This window comes from Liolophura sinensis, chromosome 9, assembly GCF_032854445.1.
Source record: "Liolophura sinensis isolate JHLJ2023 chromosome 9, CUHK_Ljap_v2, whole genome shotgun sequence".
Lineage (NCBI taxonomy): Eukaryota > Metazoa > Mollusca > Polyplacophora > Chitonida > Chitonidae > Liolophura > Liolophura sinensis.
In genome coordinates this window covers 12,839,653-12,864,118 of record NC_088303.1, presented here as the reverse complement: position 1 = coordinate 12,864,118, position 24,466 = coordinate 12,839,653, and the positions used below count along the sequence as shown (strand labels likewise).

Here is a 24,466-nt window from a genome sequence, read left to right as displayed (position 1 = left end):
GGAATAACTTTAGGCGCACTGACGGGAGATAATTCATGCAAGCTGAAATTTTCTTCTTTTTCTGTAGAAATGGTTAACTGGTCATCTTTTACATGCTCCTGTCAAGCTTTCCAGACCCCAGAATATCAATCAAAATATTTTGTTGAAAAAAAAAACTTACGTTTCTTGCGTTTCATAATTATCTTGTTTAGTTTTTTTTTTTGATGGCCTGTGATCTGTTGAAGGTTGGCTTGGAAAACTGGTGGTAATTTCAGCTTGTACAGCCTAATTCAGTCTCTTTCTGGGCAGTGTTGTCCATCGATGAAAAAGATTGCTGGCATACAAGTGAATTATTCTTTAAATAAGGACAGCATCAAACTCTAGTCAGAACAATAAATGAGCTGTTCAACAAAGGGATAAAATTCTGGGTTTGTTGATTCTTTGCTTTGCAACTGGCAGGTGAAATAAAACAGAAGATTACTAACTCCAAAATGCCCTCACTGGTCCATTTGGCTACAGCATAGCTCTTGTAACAGGCAGTAGTCGTATACATAACCCAGCTCACACTGCAGCTGCAGATTTACTTATTTCAATTGTACAATAGCAGTCAATTGTTTGAGTGGTGGTAACCGGAGAACGTGGAATAAAACAACAATCTTTGGCAAGCTACTAACAAACTCTCCCCTGTGTGACAGTCATACCATATTGGTGGGAGACAAGTGTGCTAACAGCCACTAAAGTGTCAGGTGCTTTTTCTTTGGGACCACCAAAGAAATCCACAAATTCACTGTCCAGGGCTGAGGATTGAACCTCCACCTTGTGTGTCCTATAAACCCAAAGACCATAATTAATCTAAAGCACTCAGCCATGACCCTTTCCAAAGGTTACAGTTTTATGTCAGGAGCTAGTTTTGTCAAGTACTTGTCAGAGCTGGGCGACAGTATGGACCGGATTGATTGATTGATTGATTGACGCTTAACACCGTGTTCAAGTAATCTTCATTCATGTGGTGGGAGATTTTTGGTTGGAGGAAACTGTTGTGACTAGAAAAAACCACTTATCTTCACTAGATACTGCTGGCCTAGGGATCACAAAGCGATCTTGGACTTAAGCCAAAATCTTAAATCACTTTCAAATTGTTACTTGATGTGTAACAAAGTAACAAAAATATTGCTTGACAGCAAATATTTTCCGTAACTTATTGTCTGACAAATTTCAGCTAAAAGAACAGAATGGAACATACCCAAAAGGTAATGATTGAAATTTTGACTTAAGTTTAAGATCGCTTTGTGATCCCAGGGCCAGATAAACTACTTAACATTGCTGCCAAAACAGCAAGAGCTGGAAGACAGCAGTTGATCTCATTGGTCAATGGCCTGACAGACAGTCACAGTGACTACATGCTTTGATCAACTGAGTCAGATTCTGTCTTGATTCCTCCACCAATCAATTTTACTGCCATGGTATAAATTACGACGTACACACACTACAGCTCTAGATATAAAACCTCAATATGCATGTATATGGTTGTTATTCACACTCACTGATATTAAACATACAACAATGCACACAGTTTTTAATATGAAGGTATACACATAAGAAATGAGAAAAGCAACAGCCAGTTAACATACATAAATACATACCAGTATATTTACAGTGTGAAATAGTTTATACATAAAAGAAAATCCACAGGCCTACTCATCCCCTCTTTATCCACAAAAATAAGATTCTGGGTGCATCCAGATAACAACTGGTTCATAATAAACATTTCAAACCACTAAATAATGTTTGATAAGTCAATACTTCACCACTTAACAATGCTGCTTACAGACGGACAGTGCATGAGTGACCATGCACAAACTGGTTTGGAAACCTTGTGAGTTGCCAGTAATCGATAGACTTTTGCAATGAAATAAACTTAACTTGAGGCCTGCAGTTTCGCTTAAGTCTAAACCAAGTTGTTCACATATGTTTCACTAAGTTTCAGCTTATATCAAAGTTCCAGTGTAATAGGGAATATCTAGCATTTTACAGTACTGTGTAAAAAGTACAAACAGACACCTGAGTAAACTGGGACTGTGAAGAACAAAACCAGCACCCTGACTGACTTTCCGTACTTCACCTACTGTGTAGTGTAATACAAAACATGAGGCAGTTAATTCAATAAAAGTATGATTACTTGAGTACAACTGTCTATACTAAATCACAAACTGACAACTTGTATGTAAATGGACCAGTGTTCTTTACAAACCTATATTTGTAAAGAACAGCTCTTGTCAGCAAGTTTTGGAAGACAATAGATGTCTTATATTGTGTCTAGAATGGACCAGGTATCATAAATGCATGTATTTCAATCAACTGACATCATTAAACAATAATCAGTATCCATACAAGAAGGCAATTTCAAATTTTCAGGCTTTTTATAGACCCAAATTTTAAACCTACTTGGAATAAATATTCTACAGCTATACATCCTATTAGCTGAACTTGTCATATACACAGCAGTGCATGGAGCAGTTTAAACATGCTGGGAAACATGCTGCATTCTACATGTACATACACAGTCTAAGATCAGGTTGATTCTGTTGTACCTATACGACAAATTTATTAAGACTAAATCTGAGACAGCTGTGTGATCCATGAGCCAGACTTTGCAAGCTTCATAAAAGTGCAAATTATTTCTCTGCACCTCATAGCTCTCTCAGAATGTTTGAAAATATTGGTCGCAGAGGCAGTTCAAAAGGCTGAAAAATCAGAGAATATATAGATCAGCCGACAGTATGAGTGCCAAGTTAGTTCTCAGTTTCAAGGCTTATCAAGGCACTATGACCAAAAAGCAAAAAAACTTGATTTTCCAGAGTTTTCAATGTATGGAAAAATTTATTTTCAATTTCCAGTATCTTTCTACATGACTCCTGCTTCTGGACAATATCACATGATGTTACCATGACAACACTGTATTGTTCTGGCCTGGCTTTTTATAATGAACAGTCTCTCTACCCCATTCCTGCTTCTGGACGGTATCACATGATGTTACCATGACAACACTGTATTGTTCTGGCCTGGCTTTTTACAATGAACAGTCTCTCTACCCCATTCCTGCTTCTGGACAGTATCACATGATGTTACCATGACAACACTATATTGTTCTGGCCTGACACTTCACAATGAACAGTCTCTCTCTACTCAACTCATGCTTCTGGACAATATCACATGATGTTACCATGACAACACTGTATTGTTCCAGTCTGACACTTCACAATGAACAGTCTCTCTCTACCCCATTCCTGCTTCTGGGCAGTATCACATGATGTTACCATGACAACACTACATTGTTCTGGCCTGACACTTCACAATGAACAGCTTCTTCCTACTCAACTTGTGCATCTGGACAATATCACAAGGCTACCATGACAACACTGTATTGTTCTGGCCTGACACTTCACAATGAACAACTTCTCTCTACTCAACTCATGCTTCTGGCCAATATCACCTGAGGCTACCATGACAACACTGTATTGTTCACATCTGCTGTTATGAAATGAATGTGTGAATTAAAATAGGTCAGCTGACATCTTAATAATTATGAAGTAAAGGTATTTATGTAAAATTTTAACTTTTCATCAAGATAAAGGTCCCGGCATGAGGATAGAAAGTTAAACAGTTATAAGTGTAAACAGTTAAAATTGCATGCAAAGGCCTTTACTTCTTCACTGTCACTGATGCCATTTATAAGACTAGGAGTTTAAAACAGTGTATCATGTTGACATCTCGATTCAGATTTTCATCCAGCTTGGATCAATAGATAAGTCCACTGTTCTCAATGCCTAACTTTTTCTGCAGTTTTAGTGTTGTTTTTCTGAACTCTTCCTCCATGTCGGCCATTTTTTGCTCATCCCTTGCAAATGTGTTGATATACTCTGGTCGCTTGACCGCCGAGCGAATCCTAACTGTTATAGATGGTTTCTGATACTCCTCTGTGAAACGGTCTTTATTGTCTGTGTCACTCATTGTGCTCTGACGGCTGCAGTGTATGCTTCCTGCAGTGGGGTTTTGCAGGTAGGTGACCTTGTCCTCCCGGGGCATTGTAAACGTTGTGGTTGAGGTCGGCTGAGGTTGTGTGTCCTCCAGGTTCAGTCTGGGAACTGGCGGGCGCATTCTTGTTGTTTTTACCCAAAACTTTGTCGCTTCCTGTGCATTTACTTGTTTTTCTTCCGCAGGACGTTGCATTCCTGAATAAATGCCAAAAAAAGAATAAACATCACAAAAAGTGAAGCACAAAGCTACGTTAGCAAGACCCGCTTGGCTCTGCTTTGGGCACATTACACTAGTCACCAGTATTGTGTAAGTCATAAGCCAAGACATTTTGAAAACCAATATGCTCACATAAACCGAAAATTCAAATATGAACTTTGACCTAAGATAGTAAGTCAAAGGTCAATCACCTGGAGAACCATGTAATCAGTGACCCACCAGTTGACCCACCATTTGACCTGCCAAGTGACTTGTTGAATGACCTACTGGAATGACCCACTAGGCAACCCACCAAATGATCCACCATGTGGTCAACTGAATGATGTGCATGAAGTCTCTCTTTCCAAGCACTGGGCATAAAGTTGAGAAGCTGTTATAAGCTCTTAGTTAAAGGTCAGTCTAGTGTGTAGGTCAGCGGTCAGGTGGTAGTCTTTGTGGGTCGTAGGTTAGTCTGTGTAGGTCAGGCGTTAATTTGCGTCGATGAGCTGGTGGCCTTGGTATGTTAGATGGTGGCCTTGGGTGGTCAGTGGTTAGTCTGTGTAGGTCAGGGGTTACCCTGTGTAGGTCAGGGGTTAGCCTATGTAGGTCAGAGGGTGGTCTATGTAGGCCAGGTGGTAGCCTGTGTAGGCCAAGCGGTAGTCTGTATATGTCATGTGGTAGCCTATCTAGCTCAAGTGGCAGTCTGTCTAGGTCAAGTGGTAGTCTGTGTAGGTCAGGTGGTAGATCTGTAGGTCGGGGTTTGGTCTGTGTAGGTCGGGGTTAATCTCTGTCCGTCAGGGGTTAGTCTTTGTAGGTCAGGGGTTAGTCTGTGTAGGTCAGGGGTTAATCTGTGCAGGTCATGTGGTAGCCTGTGTATGTCCAGTGGTAGTCTGTGTAGGTCAGGTGGTGGTATGTGTAGGTACGGGGTTAGTTTGTGTAGGTCAGAGGGTGGTCTGTGCTGGTCAGCTGGTAGCCTGTGTAGGCAAAGTGGTAGTCTGTGTACGTCACGTGGTAGCCTATCTAGGTCAAGTGGCAGTCTGTCTATGTCAAGTGGTAGTCTGTGTTGGGTAGGTGGTAGACTCTCTAGCTCGGGGGTTGGTCTGTGTAGGTTGGGGTTAATCTGTGTCGGTCAGCTGGTGACCTAGGCCTTGGTGGGTCAGCGGTTAGAATATATAGGTCAGGAGTTAGTCTGTGTAGGTCAGGAGTTAGTCTGTGTAGGTCAAAGGTTAGTCTGTGTAGGTCAGTTGGTAGTCTGTGCAGGTCATGTGGTAGCCTGTGCAGGTCATGTGGTAGCCTGTGTACGTCCAGTGGTAGCCTGTGTAGGTTAGGTGGTGGTATGTGTAGGTAAGGGGTTAGTTTGTGTAGGTCAGATGGTAGTCTAGGTAGGTCGGGAGGTAGCCTGTCTAGGTTAAGTGGTAGTCTGTGTAGGTTAGGTGGTGGTCTGCATGGTCCAGTGGTAGTCTGTGTAGGTCAGCTGGCAGTCTGTGCAGGTCATGTGGTAGCCTGTGTACGTCCAGTGGTAGTCTGTGTAGGTCAGGTGGTGGTATGTGTAGGTCAGGTGGTGGTATGTGTAGGTAAGGGGTTAGTTTGGGTAGGTCAGATGGTAGTCTAGGAGGGTCGGGAGGTAGCCCTGTCTAGGTCAAGTGTGTAGGTTAGGTGGTGGTCTGCATGGTCCAGTGGTAGTCTGTGTAGGTCAGATGGTGGTCTGCGCAGGTCCAGTGGTAGTTTGTATAGGGTAGGTGGTGGTATGTGTAGGTAAGGGGTTAGTTTGTATACGTCAGGTGGTATCCTATGTAGGTCGGGAGATAGCCTGTTTAGGTCAAGTAGTAGCCTGTCTAGGTCAGGTGGCAGTCTGTGTAGGTCCAGTGGTAGTCTGTATAGGTTAGGTGGTGGAATGTGTAGATAAGGTGGTAGCCTATGTAGGTCGGGAGGTAGCCTGTCTAGGTCAAATCGTAGTCTGTGTAGGTTAGGTTATGGTATGTGTAGGTCAGGGGTTAGTCTGTGTAGGTCAAGTGATAGTCTGTGTAGGTGAGGTGATAGTTTTTGTAGGTCAGGGGTTAGTCTGTGTAGGTCAAGTGATAGTTTGTGTAGATCAGGTTAGCCTGTGTAGGTCAGGTAGTCGCATGTGTAGGTCAGGTAGTCGTATGTGTAGGTCACAGGTTAGTCTGTGTAGTCCAGGGAGTGTGTGTAGGTTAGGTAGTCGTATGTGTAGGTCACAGGTTAGTCTGTGTAGTTCAGGGAGTGTGTGTAGGTCAGGTAGTCGTATGTGTAGGTCACAGGTTAGTCTGTGTAGTTCAGGGAGTGTGTGTTGGTCAGCTGGTTGTCTGTGTAGGTCAGGTGGTACTTTGCGCAGGCTAGGTGGTAGTTTGTGTAGGTCAGGTGGTAGGTTTGTGTAGAGAATAGAACTACCTGCACTTCTGGGACGCATGCTGAGTCTGCCACACTCTCTGTGATGGTATGTGTAGGTCACAGATTAGTCTGTGTAGTTCAGGTATTGTGTGTAGGTCAGCTGGTGAGCTGTGTAGGTCAGGTGGTATCTTGTGAAGGTCAGGTTGTAGTTTGTGTAGGTCAGGTGGTTCTCTGTGTAGGTCAGGTGGTAGTTTGCGCAGGCTAGGTGGTAGTTTGTGTAGGTCAGGTGGTAGGTTTGTGTAGAGAATAGAACTACCTGCACTTCTGGGACGCATGCTGAGCCTGCCACACTCTCTGTGGTGGTATGTGTAGGTCACAGATTAGTCTGTGTAGTTCAGGTATTGTGTGTAGGTCAGCTGGTGGGCTGTGTAGGTCAGGTGGTAGCTTGTAAAGGTCAGGTTGTAGTTTGTGTAGATCAGGTGGTTCTCTGTGTAGGTCAGGTGGTAGTTTGCGCAGGCTAGGTGGTAGTTTGTGTAGGTCAGGTGGTAGGTTTGTGTAGAGAATAGAACTACCTGCACTTCTGGGCCAAATGCTGAATCTGTCACACTCTCTGTGGTGGTATGTGTAGGTCACAGATTAGTCTGTGTAGTTCACGTAGTGTGTGTAGGTCAGCTGGTGAGCTGTGTAGGTCAGGTGGTAGCTTGTGAAGGTCAGGTTGTAGTTTGTGTAGGTCAGGTGGTAGCTTGTGAAGGTCAGGTTGTAGTTTGTGTAGGTCAGGTGGTAGGTTTGTGTAGAGAATAGAACTACCTGCACTTTTGGGCCGCATGTTGAGTCTGCCACGCTCTCTGGGAATGGCTGCACTCAAAGGCCGGGATTTTCTCTGTGCTGTTTGCTGGACCACCTGGCGAGTGTCAAACAGCTTCGGCTGAAAACAAACACAGATATATCTGTGGCTATACTACATAACACAGCTTGAAATCTTTTCTTTGTAATGTGTTAAATACAAGAACTTAACATGAACAAACCTTCTATATGATGTTCATCAGTTCAGACTATCATATAGCGGAAACATTGGTATATGATATTCTTTGTTGACTCGACTTGGAAGGCAGAAGGTTTCACCAGGAATCCCCCAATGTGAATCAATTTACACGATCTGTGCAGGGGAGCTAAAGCCTGGATACAGAACAGCTGCATATACATGACAAACCTCCTGACTTACAGCACAACCACTGTCTCTCAAGAGATGCCTGACACACCTCCTGACTTGCAGCACTATCAATGTCCCTCAACAGCTACCTTACATACCTCCTGACTTACAGCATAAGCACTGCCCTCAACAGCTACCAGATACACCTCCTGACTTACAGCACAACCACTGTCTCTCAACAGCTACCTTACACACCTCCTGACTTACAGCACAACCACTGTCCCTCAACAGCTACCTGACACACCTCCTGCTTTACAGCAGAAGCACTGTCCTCAACAGCTACCATCTGGTGTCTCTGATTATAGTTTGAATTTAATATATGAAAATAGTCTCTCTCTGTCCAGGCTGTTAAGGTGCGCTGACCAAATTTTTGCCCACAATACTGCTCTGTTACATGTGATAAGCTGTGGATACAATAAGTTTACACAAACTCATCTTTAAATTCGAAATAAAAAATTAAACAAAAACATTTCAAAATAAAAAGATATTTTATGATCTGACTGAATGGTGTTTAATGCCAAGCTCAAGAAATGATTAATTTATATATGAGGGCAGGCAAGTTTAAGGGTGGAGGAGACAAATGACGAGGGAGTAAACCAACAGTCACAGCTGACAAACCTCTGAAATTAAAGCCCAGCCGAATCAGTGAGAGGTGGATTTGAACATGCGACCTCACTGGTCATGGGCTTGATATATAGTCAGAGCTAGCCAGCAAGTCCCCTACAAAAGAGTCGTAGCAGATACAGACAAGTGAGAGGTGGGATATCACTTCCATCTACTTATGGTATTTAATTTTCACTTTTCACAATATTATATTTAATTTTTACCTGATTATATCTGTTGGGGTCATCATAGCTGAGTGCTGATTGCCCAGATTCTGGTCTCTGACTTTGCTTTTCCTTGCTGAACTGATATAGACCTGTGATTCCCTGTAATTACAGATACACAGAACCTTCATTCTAATTTCACTGGTTAATTTATTAATTGGTTTGTTACTTATATAGGAGTTCAATTCAAAATCCTAAATAAAGACACTACATGTACAGTTAACCAATACGGTCTGTACTTAATGATCATAGCCAACTGATACTTACTTTATTCACATTATTAGAAGCAGCGCTACTTCCATCTGTCGGTCCATTCTGCATGAAAAAGTCTGAAACATGAACCTCAGCAGGCTTGACAACCTCACGAGGGCCCTTCGGCAGCTGGCGGCGTTGTCGCAACCTGTTGGCACTGCTGGACCGACATGCTGTACTCGACTATAATATAAACAAGAAAATCAAACAATAATAAACCAACCCATTTTTTTCAAAATCTTTTAAAATAAAAAAGATATAAACTTAATGCGGCTTACAGAAGTTAGGTATTTTCCGATTGCCTGTTTGACAGTTTCACTTTAAACGTTAACCTGCATGCAGACAACTACTGAGATTACTCACTATATAATGCTACATATAGCGTGTAAAATGTTCAAATCAGGACAACCTAGAAGTACTTACACGCATGTGATCTGAAAAATAAAAAGCAGTTCTCTATTCTAATTATCAGAACTTCAATGAAGCTAGTCCCAAAAAGAGAGTAAATAAAATATGCAGTGTACCCGAAAGACAGCAAATAACTGATGCAGGCTACACACCTACATCTCCATAGACAGCAAATAATAGGTGTCAAATTATGCTAATTATGATAATGAACATGAATCAATGAATTAAATTAAATAATTATGTGTCAAATTGGAATAATAGGTGTGATGTATGTATACCCCAAACACAGCAAATTTCTGCTTTTCATTGGACAACAACAGTCACATGAGGTACTTATATATTCTCGAATCCTGCAGATGACGTCAAATGTGCCTGCTGAGTAGGTTATCTTTATTTGTTGCGGTCCAACCACAGTCACATCGCTGAAGCAATTCGCCTATACATCGGTCTTCAGCACTCACCTGATGAGTTTTTGCAGGATAAATTTGTTACATGGTGAATCAGTGATAGGATATGCAAATAGAATATGAGGTTCATTGGCACTACATATTTGCGTATCCTATCACTGAGTAAACAAGTAACTAATATGCCCCAATACACATGCAACAAATAATGGACATTATATACTCCAAGTGCATGAATTAATGGATACAAAATATCGTAAAGACAGAAAATAATTGATGTAATAATGCACCTCAAATATAGTATACAAGGGACTGAAACATTAGGGCGAATTTCACATATTAAAGTCCAACATAAAGCCATAGTGCAAACATGGTGAAAGACTGAGGCTTTACTTAAGTGTAAGATGCAACTGTCTATATATTGATTGAATAAAACACCTTAAGAATGTGCATGCAGGCAGCTCAGTGATATTAACATGCACTGCATATTCTTAAAATAACAGCTGGCTTCCTCTTAAGCATAAACTTGTGCGTTTCACAATTTGGAAATACTGAAACTACTTGTTGTACGTAAGTACTTCTGTTCAGTACTCTTCCTATATTTTCTCTTCATATTCGAACAGTTTTGTGATAGAAATTGAATTTCAGAAATGAAAGGTTAATTTGGAGCATTCTGAACCCAGAGAACCCTATTTCAACAAATACCTTATCAATATATACTCAGATGACAGCAGTCTGTCTAAGACCAGATCAAACAGATGCTAAGTTTTATGCTTGAAACCAAATGTGAATGCATGATACACAAGCACAGCAAGTGAATGTCAAACTCATTATAAGATGGATTGCCATATTCAACTAAAATTTTCAGCTGTCAAAGATTTAACAGAATGAAGATGTATCAATGAAACTGTCATAGGAAATTTTAAAACAGTCTACATTGTCATTTCATCTGGTGTACATGGTTTTTGAGGTTTCATTTTTTTTTTTTTTTGCTACTTTGTTCTGAATATTTGTGTAAAAGCAAATACTAGTAGGTGCAAATTGTAAACCTTGTTGAACAAAAAGAATGTCGCTTGGATGCCAAGGGTTAATGACTTTTAAGTATATATGAATGAAAAATTCTCAGATCAGTTCAGATTGGTTATACTGGAAATGAAAAGTTCATCATAGTTCCTATATAGGACAAAACTCCAATGTTTTGGTCACTTTTTGTGAACAAAGTATACGGCTTCAAAGACAGAAAACAACCAAAAACTGTGCGTCTTTCAGGATTGCTGTGCTGTAGTGTGCTAGCCAATGGGAAGCTGATACCTTACATCACTGGTTTGATTGTGCACGCAAATCACACAGGACCAACTGCCTGAAATGTGGAACACTGACCAAGTTGTAGGTCTTAAATGAAGACTACAATATTACCTCCAGGCCCTGACTTGACTGAAGATCTCTGCAAGGTCACACATGACTAGCTTGTAGGTTTCAAATCAACATGACAGACTTTGAGAAACACTTTAATACTCATTGAAAAACAAATAATGGAAATCACCATTACAGAAACCTCAGATTATTGACTGAAAGTCAGCACAGTTTGAGGATGAGGTTATTTTTCCTTTTTTAAAGAGAACAAGTAATATTAACTCAGTTAATCCACAAGAGGGGTGAAAAATGCCACAGCCATTTTGTTGACAAAACTTGGAAACTCTTTTATTCAACTTTAAATTTAGAATTCTTACAGCCATGGGATTACCCATGTTAGAGAAACCAGAAACACAATTTCACATGGTTCGTATTCCATGTTCAAGTGGCTGAAGGGTAAAACAATGTTCATGTGATGTCAGCAGAAACAGGTAATGTTTTGGACTTTATCAGTGTGTAACTCTTACCTTACAAGATATGCAATATCTTGGTTATGCAAACTTTACGTGAGACACTTTACCGATGCATAAATACTTTTGGTCTGGTGTTATCTTTTCTTTAAAAAAAAAGAGCCATAAGATTCTCAGATCGAAGCATATTGTGACTGAACTGCTTGCTTTACCATCAAATATCATCTACAGAGCTGACGTACAGTCAGAATTATATTCTTCATTGGGGAATATATTTAACAATGGTGCAAATCTTATTTAAATGTTACTTTTATGTTCCATGGTGCATGTGTTTGCGTATACACAGCCTCACAAATCAAACTTACCTTAGTATTATGTGGCCGATGTACATGAAGGGACTGGTCTTCAGTGTCCTACAGACTGCATTGAGTTGTTTCGATGAAAAGGAATTCGTGACATGTCATCTTGATGGCTGCTCAGTATTTCCTCCATGTACAACTCACGATTTCGTAAGTGTAAACTCTGTTTTGTTTTGATCTCATTTTCCAGGCGCACATACTCTTGTTCCAAAACTTTCAGACACAGTCGTTCCCAACTTCGTACAGCTTTGGACTGCAACAAAGACGAACACAAGACTTCTGTTGGGTAATGATTTCCTTTAAAAAATATTGCCAACAGTAAAAGCTAGACGACAGGCAACACAGATGTAAAAATAAATTACTTTGTTTATTTTATCCCATAAGTTATCAGGATGATACAATACAGCTGCAATGATTGTACTCACCGGCTGCATGTAGCCATTGGACTCAACGTGATTCTTTGGTGAAGAAACACCTATAAGACAATAATCTATATGTATGTGTCACATAACTTCATGAGGATACATGTAAATGTACTTTACAATGAATAACAAAACAAGAAAAATCTTCTGTAAGTCTCGCAGCATACTGTACAGATTGCAGTTACAACAATTAAAGTGAAAGACAGCACCTGACTAAAGTTTATGTCAACTAAAAGACTACCATTCAAAGTATCTGCAATCGGCATTAAATATTTTTTTAGATATTTTCAACTCAGTAAAAGTTTAGTGAAACTTCGTCATGACACAGCTTCAGCACATCTCCATTATCGAGGGCAAGGTGACGTAGCGTTTACTCTGGCTCTCTAACGGCGAAGGTATTTTCCGTAGAATAGTCTAAGCAGCAGTCTATGACAGATCAAAGTTGTTAACTTCAAAAATGAAGGCCCAAGTGATAAATAGAGTTTTCTCAGAAACTGGACATACTGGAAGAATATTTCAGCAGGCCTACTATATCATTTACAAGGAACTCCAGCAACCCTGTTTCAATAGTCTAGCTGCAGATGCATGGCCAAATTATTCCTGGTTCAGGTTGTAGCCTCCGGAGGGGTTGTGCTGGTGATTTTGACCTCTGTTAAATATTTACAAAATTATGATAGGATTGTTGTACAACTAGCTTCATGATCAATTCTGAAACAAATGGAAATAAATCTAAGTACCACTGAGGCAGATCTAGGCCTTCAACTGTCGCTGGATTTTATGCTTAATTTTGTAGCGGTGGCTTATAAGAGAAGAGGAGTGCTGAGCAAGTTACCGCGAACGTCAGAGAAAGCACCTCGGCTTAAACATGGCGTTTCAACAATTTTACTATATTATATGAAATAAAACAGAAAAAAACACATCCCTTGTAAGAAAGAAAGACACAGGAGAAAAATTTAAATTCTTCAGTTTTAATGAATTCAGAGAAAAAAATTATATTACTTAAGATTTTTAATAAATTTAAGCGTTGTCCGGTAAGAATTTTGCCTTCTTCTCACTCTCATAAATCTTTGGCATCCCTAATGGATTTTGCACTGTCTCTAATATTTGTTATTTAGAAACTGCTGACTAAATGCTAAAATGAATGACAAGAAACATATTTGGGGAGACAAAAGTGGTTTGGGTCTACGGTATGCTACTGTTTGACATAATTTGTGATACCACTGATGAATATTACATGGCTTGTAAATCAACTGATTTTACATCTGTCATGGTCTGTAAGTGATACAGACCTGCCCCACAACATTTTGCGAAATGGCTCTTCAGCCACACGAAACTAAATTGTTGTAAAGGTTCTCAAGATGATATCTTATGCAGTAGTTTTGTGTTATGATATGTCACTTCATGGACTGAATGGGTAAAGGTTACGTCACAGCTTAGGCAGCGCGACCTGATAGCAACGTGTTTGATTGGATAAAATTCTCAAGATGGCTGCCTTGACTCACACCTGTCACTTGTGCAGTAATGTCATTTTGTTCTACATGTTATTTGGTGAAATCTCATTAAAATAATAAAGTGTGATACTTTTTAAAATGCTTGAGTATCCTGCTTTTGATTGAATTATGTTTTAGCCAGGTGCTGTCTTGTCTTTGAAAGGAAAAGAAAAGAATGGTAACTATACATGATTGGAAAATATCTGTGCATCAAACATGGATGTTTTTAATTCCAAACAAAACATCACAAGGGATATAAATTTGAAAGCTATCAAATAACATGTCTTGGAGGGTTGTGGGAGCAGCCCCTGGGACAGAGGATTATCTCAGATGTACCTGAGCTCTTTAATGCTCAAGCTAAATCAAATGAGATGGGTACAAATAATCAAAACATGAAACAGTCGACACTGCAAACTGTACACTAAAATTCTGAAATCTCAGGCAATATGACCAGCCAAAAATAATACTTGAACTGAGACATGGCCATCTACATGTAGAAACTTCTCTTCTATACATGCATACACAGGCTTAGTACATTTTCTACAAACAGTATACCGGTAACACAAAATGTTCTTTAATAATGCAAGTACTTTCACATTTTCATATATATCCATGCACTTACCAATAACATTTGCTAAATGTAACGTTGCTGTTTTATCTCCATGCCAGGATCTGTATTAGTGAAAAGAAATAGTTATACATGTAGTGGACTGTAGAATACATGAATATCCTTGTGTTTAACCCACTGAAGGCATTTTCTGATTTCAGAGATCCCACCCATCCAGAACTTGCTCCTAAAATGCACCACTTAAATGGGACAGAGAAAGGTAATTCAGCAAGGCCATATTATACCCACACTACTGCACGATAAATTCCTACTGCCCCTTGAAGATTACAGACTTGCAATTGCAAATGGCTGCAATATCACTTAAACTGTTACCTAAAGATTTATATTACTGTGATAAATGATACCAAACATGGTTTTATTACCATTTCATATTTTACTGATGCCAAACATGGTTTTATTACCGCTTGATGAGTGATACCAAACATGCTACTTGATCCTCTGCATGTTTTGTTTCTTCCTGGCTCTTTTTGAGGTCTGAGGACAGTTTCTTGATGACAGTAATCAGGGTATCCGGATCATCAGTATTTGAAACCCAGGATGGGGGTGACACAGTCTTGCCAAGTGACATTGCTGCAGTCTACCCTCACTACAGATTGTTGAGCTGAGTACTTGCTGTATATCTCAGAATCCTTATCCTGAAGACAAAAATATTTAAGGCTTAACAGAAAGTATGTATTGAAAGCAATATTGGTCAAACCACTTGAATGTACAAAAGCTAGATCCAGGCATATGCACAAAGTCACAGGGTGAATAACCTAAGCCATGTGGTGCCGCCTTTCTAATCAATAGACATGATTTGGTTCAGCGGACACTTACTTTTACCCTAAATTACATGTGCCTTGTTATGACATAGACACTGGGATGAAAAAGAGAGGCAGACCTCATAAATTTTACATTTACATCCCTTCATGTGTGTGTGTATATATATATATATATTTATGTATATATACATACTGCTTTTAACAGATTTACATACCAGAGAGTGACCTATCTAACTATATAACGTGACACTGTGAGCTTCTGTATAATTCGTACTTCCAACAGTAACCTTGGGAAATACTGACAGGACAAAATACTGCACATTAATTCTTTAAGGATTTGTAAAGTCGAAGTTGCTGTTGCGTGGTACTTACGGCATCACATGATTGAAGATTCTACTTTTTACAATAAACATCTATAGAGCACGCCAGTAACCAAAAAATGCAGCAACCCTGCCTTTGCAACAACCTTTCCTTTTGGGAAAATTTGATAAAAAAAACTCATGATGAAAGACACACTGATATAGGGTTCCCGCAAGCCAAATGTGAGAACAAATGTAAGAACTTCATGTCAAAAATTAAACATAAATCTTGCATTAACATTACCAAAGAAATTTGGTTTTAAAATCTAAAATGGTAGGCAATGCATATACGTACATGTGCATGCACTCACAACATTCTGCCAACCACAGATCCAGTTCATTCATGCTCCACTCCAAATCTGACGCTGCCAGTTTTGCCTTCAGTACAAATCTTAGGCGTCGTGTATATGTAATCGCTTTTTGCAGCAGGAATAAAACTGTTCATCTGCTTCTACTTTTTAAGCCACTTTTTTGCAAAACTTTTTAAAAATAAATTGTTAGTAACAATTTCGGAACGAGTTCATCTGTGTTCCTCCATGTTGTTTACGCGGTGCTTGGCACCACTCTCCGTCGCAGAAGCTCTGCTTATCTCTAGACTTGTACCTTTACCGCACTATACACCAAAATGAAAGGTACGAGCTTAGGTCTGATCTTTTGCGCAGAAGGATTAACACGGCGTGGATCATGGCGTGATATTATGAGCGAGTTGGAACCTGATTTGTCTGAAAGACAGTGTCACAGCCGATGGTCACGGCCAGTAAACACCACATATATTCGTCGTTTGGTGATAGGCTTCAAGTGAAAGGACATGTACGTTTGTGTCAAGTGACATGACGTTTTACTTTTACACTAGTTTGTAGTTGGAAATGACAACCAGCTACTGTGATTCACAGTCAAACTCGCAGTAACTGTTAGTTAGGTGAATTACAGTCAGAACGTCCTCAAGCCAGAACGCCCTCTATATATAATGCATGTTCAAGCTAACAACATAGGCTTCGATGTATGTCTGCGATCATATTGTATCCTGTATATATATGGCCTATAAAAGTTGTTAAATGTTGCTATTGTTAAATACAGCTTTTTACATTATTTCTGGACGTTGAAGTTTGTAAACTGATTGCATGTAAATATTATTGTTGTTTTATAGAGAAATGAACACGGCGGTCTGTTGTGGACATGATATTTCTGACAAAGATTACACAGGCCTACTGATGTTTGTTGTGTACTTCCAAAAATACCTAGGCTTACAGAGATGCTCAAGGACTGACCAATGTTATTGTTGTACACCGTCAACCGTGCACACGTTGGACCCATGACATTTAGGTAGAGGGTGTTTAGGTAGAGAGCGTTCTTGCCAGAGGGCGTTTTGACCTGTGCCCAGTTAGGTCAGTCTCATTCTCACTCCCTTACTTCCTTACTTATACTGGCCTATATACTGGTCCGGATAGCATAGTTGGTAGAGCGTCTGCTTCGGGAGCAGTAGATACAGGATCAATCCAGGGTCAAGTCACACCTAAGACTTTAAAAGAGGAAGTTGTAACTTCCTCGCTTGGCATTCAGCATAAAGCGGATAGTGCAACGACTGATTGACCCGTATCAGTATAATGGCTCGGGCGGAGCGGCCTACTTGCCTCTGGTAAGTCATCTCAGTGAAGCAGCACTAGATAAAAGAGTGGTGGAAATCCGTCCTGCGACATGGAGGCACGTTACATACACCCTAAGGATTCCTTTGTCGTCACATGACTGAAAAATTGTTGAGTACGACGTTAAACCCCAAGCGCTCACCCTGTCAGTATACTGGCCTATGAGCAGTCTCTTTGAGCTGTCTCAGTGCTTGAACAGTGTTAAGTTTGACATTTTGTGTTCACCATTGTTTAGGCCACCTGTCTTTGTTATTGAACAAGTCTTGTGTAAGTGATAGTCCATCTAAATCGACTCATTGTGCTATTTTAATATTCTGAGATTCATCATAACACTGAGTCCATCACCATCTTTCAAACAAGTCGCTGCAGATCTGCGCACTCCAACTCATTGGGGCCGATTTCAATGAAGTCTGCATAACTGCACACAAACTAACCTGCACTAAAAGTACACGTTCTTTTTATGCCTGTTTGGTTTAAATTACAAAGATTAAAATTGTTCTTGCAAATGACAATGGAAATAAAATAGTTTTCTTGAGGATGCCAATGCCTAAACTCAGTTGCATGTTAAACCCCGAAATAGGTCATGTGACACTTCAAAATGGCTGTTTGCGGCAAGGCAATCAGTACCGCTGAAGCTCCAGCGGTCAGTGTGACCACAAGGTAGCAAGTGAATTAGTTCCATTGATGTGGGTAGTAAATTAAGAGGATAGCATTAGAGATTCCACCGGAAAATTATATATAAATGGACAGAGGAAGTGAGTTGGATTACCTTAAGTTGGAAGGAGATCGGAGTTTTTAAATCCATGTCATGCTTTTTCAGAGTCATTCATGGATGTTACGAAGAATTTCAGAATTTTTAAATAGCACACTGAGTCCATTTAGATGGACTATCATTTACACAAGACTTGTTCAATTACAAAAACAACTGGCTTAAACAATTGTGAACACAAAATGTCAAACTTAACACTGTTCAAGCACCTAGTCCATCTAGGACTAGTGTAAATAAAAGATAGCGATGTAAAAGCTACTGCTTTCTCCCCACCTCCGCTGACCACTCTGTCCTAATGTGTATGCCAGTACTTCCTTTAAGTATAGATGTATTACAGCAATGAAAGCGTCCACTAGGTGCCATGGACAAGTTGTCATATTTACATATACCAGATGTCACTGTTTAAGGGTCTAGGTGGCATTAAATTGTCGGAAGCACTTGTGTCGCCACTTCCACAGTTTAGTGTTCATTGAAGACTATTTTGCTTCCACCAGTATGGTGGGCATATCTGTGCATAATGTATCAGGTGAGGATGTTCCTAAAATGTTAACTCGCCAAAGGTCTGTGGTTTATGCTGAACACTCCAGTTTCCTCCACCCATAAAACTGATCACCAGCATGCAAGTCATAAATTCTTGAGTATGGCATTAAACAAACACCAAATAACTAAATGGCATTCGAAGAACGCCAACCTCTGCCACAGCAAAATGTACAAATTCCTGTGCTACAGAATAATTAAGGGACAATACTCTGTCCTAAATATCTGTGTTAAAAAAAAGTCATTAAAAATCAAACAAAATTTTAATCTTAACCAAAAACTGGGGCTCTACCCAAGGAGAAATTTTGCACAAAATTCCTCCAAATCCGTGATCAACATTCTGTAAAGTTGCTGTCTGACACACTAATGCAGGCTAAGGCATTCCCCTGGCAAAGGCAAATTTGCAAAATAAGACACAATGTGCGGTGGCAAGTCCAATGCAAATACAACATGTACATGTACACGTACTAGATTGTACACAGGACACTTTGTTGAACTACAGCAAATTGAATGGTTCCTGTGTGTATATCTTTTCAGGGCTGTGAATGTTGTATGGAAGCAGTTTCGAAATGTAGCCACTCTGTCCTACAAGATCGTGACGAAGTCGGTACGGAGAGGCAAACATGTGATGTTTACCAGGTACCTGTTGGTGACAAATACAGTGATATCTGCCTGCTCATCTGGCCTTGGAGACTCTCTTCAGCAGCAATATGAACTTACCTGTCGCAGAATGGAGGCTCAAAACTTTGTGCGCACACGGAATATTGCTTTGACTGGCGTGCCAATTGGTGCAGCCTGTCATTACTGGTACATCCACCTAGACAGATGCTTACCTGGGCGCACATTTAAAACTGTGGCCAAGAAGATACTGCTGGATCAGCTTGTCTGTTCTCCTATTGTTATAGCAATATTTCTTGTCACCCTGGGAGCCCTGGAGCACACATCTGCTCAATCAGTTGCCAGGAGCCTGTGGGCGAAGGGATCTACCCTGTATACTGCTGAGTGGCTTATTTGGCCACCAGCCCAGTTCATCAACTTTCTGTTTCTGCCCACTAGGTTCAGAGTGCTTTATGACAGTGCCATTTCATTAGGATTTGACTGTTATTATCCTTACGTCAGCTATAAGCAAGACAAAAAAGAGTTGAACAGTGTGAAAAAGAAGGACATTTGTTGTAAACCAGATTCTATCCATGAGGAGGGTGACCTGGAGACATCAGGCCTTAGTACCCAGAATACAGCATCCATAACATCATCTATAGGATTACAGGATATACTTAGTTGTTGTTCATTTGCTTGACAATGCTTTTGTTAGGAAATTTTGTTAGGTAAAATCTTTTATGAACTCATTAGTTTTATGTTATAATAATACGTAAGTATACATTAAAAGTGCAATATGTGTAAAGAAAAGTTGTTTGTGATGTTCTGTAATGGGACGGCAACATATTTTTTTAATCCGGTTAGGTGGGGCTAATGTGAAGCAGGAACTTACTGCATTGTTACGTCAGACATTGATTGAAAGGCACTGTCAACAGTGTTACAAGGTATTACTGTCTGATGTGATGTTGATCTGTCCTTGCCGTGAGGCTGGATCTGAGGCTGGCTCAGTTGGTAAAGCGTCTGCTTTTGGGGCGGTAGTTCCAGGATCAAACCTAGGTCAGGTCACGCCTTAAAAGACCTTAAAAGTTGTAACTTCCTTGCTTGGCATTCACCGTTAAGGGGATAGTGCAACGACTGGTGGACTCGTATCAGTATAATGGTTCGAGTAGGATGGCTTACTTACCTTAAGTAAGTAAGTAAGTTGTCTCCTTCATCGTCATATGACTATAAAATTGTTAAGTAGGACGTTAAACCCCAAACACTCACTCACTCACTCTTTGTTGCAATGTCATAATTGTGAGCTGGGAAGTAAACATATGATATCAATAAAATGAATGCGAGGTGTTTGACAGGTCCTCACTACCATTACAAGCTATGGATACAGTTGTCTATGGGGCTAAATCAGAAGATCTATATATACTGATACTGGCCCCGATTTTATAGTGAACATAAAGTCTGCCACTATATATACGTAGAAAAAAAGATATAGGGCACAGTTATTGCAGAAAAATATGTAACAAATTTTATTAAGTTTTGAAAGCCAAGAAGATGAAGTTCAGCATTGCAGATATGACACTGATAGACAATTCACTCAGAGTAGCCATGTTGTAGAAGCCCAATCTTTTTCACTGAAAGCCTCACATGATAATCAACTGTCACGTCAAAAAAGCTATTACCTCTCGATTGTCAGTGTGGTTTCTTATGGTTGATAGACAGATGTCGATGCAATAAATTTGATTTTGTAGTTAGTTGATGTGTTAAGCTAATGCATTTTGGACCACATATTTATAAGCAGGGAACTGAGAACACCTACCCGCGTCACGTGTGTACATGTTGGGCAGGTGAGCCAGCAAGGAAACTGCCTGGGAAGAGTCATTGCTGGAAGAAAAATATTGTGACTTTGCATAATTTTTCCATAGCAGAGTCAGATTTGTTACTAAAATGTCTTCCCAAAATCTAAATGAGAGATTCATTGAAAGAGAATGAACGTGTTATAAATCAGAAAGCCCTGATATATTGGGTAAATTCCCTGAAGTTGGTACAGCCAGCTAGGTCTAATGTTTACACCCGTGCAGGACGAGGACTAGCAGGACCGCTAAAATACGTGTATAACGCTTGTGTCGAACATTGCCATGACCAAGGGCCAAACTAAAAGAATCATTGGCACTTTGAACACGGAGTAGAGGTGAGACTTTGGGTTGGGTACAATGCGTTTTTGTTTGTATTTTCTCATGCTCACATTGTCTAATACCGACGGTATGGAAGGGCTCCTAGCTGCGTGACGTCACTGTACATGGCTATAACATAGCAAAATGTCGTCACCAAGTAAGTGACTGGGTGCTGGCGATTGTTTGCTATTTATTGTGTTGATAAGGGGTGTAGAATTTTTGGAAATATTTTTAGAACATTTTTGGAATACTGCTTTATTAATTATTTCAGATTTATTGGCTGACTTTATGTTCACTTTAAATGTTATCTTCCTGTCACCTTTGCATATCTCATGAAAGTTGTGGACGTCAGACTCTTTTATAGTCAAAGTCACATTTTCATCATTCAAGTCAACCCTGTTTTAGAAAATATATTCAACCTGTAAAGTTAAGAATGAGTGCAATAGTGCTCAGTCATCCTACCTGCTGTAGGCAGGACATGACCTGTTGTTGTCTAAGAATTGGAGATTGGCAAGGTTGTATAACAGGCCAATCACTGTTTGATCCCTGCTGTTCCAGTTTTGCAAAACTTAAATTATTGTCAGTGTTGAGACTATCCTGCTACAAGAAAACGAGTCGCTTTGGTAGCCTATTGATGAGAGCATCCGCCTCTAAGTTGAAGATCAAACCTGGGTCGGGTCATACACGTGACTTCAAAAATGGTACTTGCTGCTGCCTCGCTAGGCAGTCAGCACCGAGAGGTTAGAGCAGTGAAACAGGACTGGTTCGTCTGGTGTCAATATAATGTGAGCGGGTACTTTGGCCGAATGCACTCGGCCAGCCACAAGAAGACACAGTATATGTACATGCACCTAATGACTCTTCATCATATGACTAAAAACTTGTCCAGTATGATTTAAAAACCCTAGCATACATATGTACAATAGAATGCTCTTATACTTCATATATAACCAAAACATGGCTGAAAGTGACACTTCAGTCAATGCAAGGAAATTAACAAGCAACCCTTGTTGATATAAACACTTCTTGTACATAGATAGGTGTATGTTTAGGATTCTTTAAACTCAACCTTTTTCACCAATGCAGTCAGTGTGAGTTCAAGTCTAGCTCATGCTGGCGTCCTCTCCAGTCATACACATGCACATGGGAAGATCTTGCAGCAACCTGCAGGTGGTCAAGAGTTTCTTCAGGCTCTGCCTAGTTTCCTCCCACCATAATGCTGGCCACATTTGTATAAGCATCGTAAGTGAAAGATTCTTGAGTACGGGCATAAAACATCGATGAAATAAATAGTTAAACTCAACTTTGAGCCGTCTTGAAATATGTTTGAAGTGACACTGAACCATGACTGATGTGACACCAAAATGACTATGACACCAATCACCGAAATTTGACTTATGTCACACCAAAATATGACAGGTGTGATACCAAAGTGTGGCCAATATGTGTGTAAAGTATTTATTCAATCAAAATAAACTTTTATCAAGATAGTAAATGGGTTTTCTTGTTTTTTATCATTTTCATGCAGTACGCGAAATTTAATTTATATGTGTCAGTTTTGTCAAATTACTTGAAGGGCAAATTTTGTCAGAAGTATGAGGTGGCCTCCAGGGCAGGGCTTAATTCTGATCATTAGATTCTAATGAAGTAACTCTTAAGTCTTTCTGATGTGAACTGATTACAGAGAGGACCACCTATTGACCAGCTGACAGGATTTTGCGGTTAACTGTGAGGAAGATGAAACTATGAGGTGTGGGTTCAATCCCAGCCTTGGGCAGGAAATTTTTCAAGATGACCACACTCACTATTCATATTGATGAACCGGCTGACGATGTTTGTAGGGCAGTTTCTAGTGTAGTTTTTGATTTTATTTAAGACCACTTATATTCCACCAATGTGGTGAGCAAGTTTGTGTATCACACATGCAAAACTGACCACTGAACTTCACCGGAGCAATATGACTTTTAGTGTTGACATTTTCCAGCAAGATATCATCCTAGCTTTCAAGCAAACCTCAAAACATATAAGATCAATAGAATTCCAGAAATATAAGTAACATTGGTAACACAGTAATGGTGCAAAAATGTGTATGGCGATAACATAATAAGTTGGGGTAACGATCATGATTTCAGTTTAAGTATAGTGACTGGGTGTGGTGTTCACTTATGTGACTGGAATTGTGTGGTATCACGTACTGTACATTGTATGCCTGAGTGTGGTGTCATCTCTGATGTCTGCCACATGTAACTGGAAAATGTCTTGTATGGTATCATTATACATTGTGCGCTTACCATTGGTGTTGTGTCATCTCTGGTGTCCATCTCATGTGACTAAGAAATGACCTGTGTGGCATCACGCAGTGTACATTGTAAGTGTGCCTGAGTGTGGTGTCATCTTTGGTCTCTGCCTTATGCGGCTGAGAATTGTCTTGTGTAGTATCACTGTAGGCTACATTGTGTGCCTGAGTGTGATGTCATCTCTGGTGTCTGCCTTATGCAGCTGGGAAATGGCTTGTATGGTATTATTGTTTTGTTGGGTGTGTGCTGTGGGTATGGTGGCATCTCTGGTGTCTGCCTCATGCGACTGGAAATTGTATGGTATCATTGTATGTTGTGTGCCAGTCATTGGTGTGGTATCATCTCTGCTGTCTGTCTCGTGTGACTGGTAATTGTGTCACAGGTGTCCTGCATGTAGTATGACAAAGTATGGTGTCATCTCTGGAGCCAACTTTGAAGTCTCCTGAAGTGTCAGTGTAGTGTTGCTGCATGGGTGTGGTGTCAGCTTTATGTAGCAGAAACTGTCCTGTATGGTGTCAAGCAATGGCTATATAGGTGTTGGGTCTGTCATTTGCCAGGGAATTAAATTGTTTTATTTTTTTCTGTTAAAAACCATTCTTAAAAATAAATTTCAGATCTACTCCTGTAGGCCTATGTCTCAACGAAGGTTATCAACAAAATCCCTAACCATATAATCGAATGCAAGCCCGTATAATTAACTGCATAGCCGAAATTTGATGGCCTTTAAAATATAAAGAACATTCAGACACGGAGATAAAACTCGTCCAGCACAACGCCCATGAAGCAACCGTGTTAGAAGTTCGCGGTGTCAATTCTGTTTGTGAACTGTGTTTGACCTTATTCTGTGACCTCTAGTGCTGCTCTTCTCTCAATGGCAGTTTGCAGAAGTGACGTACAAATGCGGATTACCGGGCGATCTGTATGACGTGACACCAGTCGTGGAGAATCCCC

General features: G+C 40.1%; 2 protein-coding genes across 3 annotated transcripts; one reads left to right on the top strand and one right to left on the bottom strand.

Annotated features, from left to right (window-relative positions):
- Positions 1 to 1,628: 1,628 nt before the first annotated feature.
- On the bottom strand, positions 1,629 to 16,038 carry LOC135475467 (uncharacterized). The gene is made up of 9 exons (XM_064755378.1): positions 15,800 to 16,038; positions 14,786 to 15,019; positions 14,379 to 14,428; positions 12,270 to 12,319; positions 11,851 to 12,097; positions 8,866 to 9,033; positions 8,599 to 8,700; positions 7,369 to 7,486; positions 1,629 to 4,211 (listed from the first exon to the last, which is right to left on the bottom strand). Exons 6-9 carry the CDS (start codon positions 8,917 to 8,919, stop codon positions 3,778 to 3,780), a joined length of 708 nt encoding a protein of 235 aa, XP_064611448.1. The 5' UTR covers positions 8,920 to 9,033; positions 11,851 to 12,097; positions 12,270 to 12,319; positions 14,379 to 14,428; positions 14,786 to 15,019; positions 15,800 to 16,038; the 3' UTR covers positions 1,629 to 3,777.
- A 137-nt stretch (positions 16,039 to 16,175) lies between these two features.
- Positions 16,176 to 20,107, top strand: LOC135475466 (mpv17-like protein 2). Of its 2 annotated transcripts, XM_064755375.1 has the most exons (3): positions 16,176 to 16,314; positions 16,652 to 17,140; positions 18,991 to 20,107. In XM_064755375.1, the coding sequence occupies exons 2-3, from the start codon at positions 17,109 to 17,111 to the stop codon at positions 19,748 to 19,750; spliced, it is 792 nt and encodes a 263-aa protein (XP_064611445.1). In that variant the 5' UTR covers positions 16,176 to 16,314; positions 16,652 to 17,108; the 3' UTR covers positions 19,751 to 20,107. The 2 variants fall into 2 exon arrangements, with proteins under 2 accessions (XP_064611445.1, XP_064611446.1); XM_064755376.1 differs by lacking the exon at positions 16,652 to 17,140.
- The last annotated feature ends 4,359 nt before the right edge of the window (positions 20,108 to 24,466 follow it).

Excerpts from the sequence above, each read along its gene's own strand:
- LOC135475467 (XM_064755378.1), bottom strand. The coding sequence starts at position 8,919 with ATGCAGAATGGACCGACAGATGGAAGTAGCGCTGCTTCTAATAATGTG. Across the intron at positions 7,487-8,598 it reads ACCCCAACAGATATAATCAG|CCGAAGCTGTTTGACACTCG; the intron begins GTAAAAATTAAA and ends GTTTGTTTTCAG. Across the intron at positions 4,212-7,368 it reads CATGCGGCCCAAAAGTGCAG|GAATGCAACGTCCTGCGGAA; the intron begins GTAGTTCTATTC and ends GCATTTATTCAG.
- LOC135475466 (XM_064755375.1), top strand. The coding sequence starts at position 17,109 with ATGGCTCGGGCGGAGCGGCCTACTTGCCTCTG. Across the intron at positions 17,141-18,990 it reads GAGCGGCCTACTTGCCTCTG|GGCTGTGAATGTTGTATGGA; the intron begins GTAAGTCATCTC and ends ATATCTTTTCAG.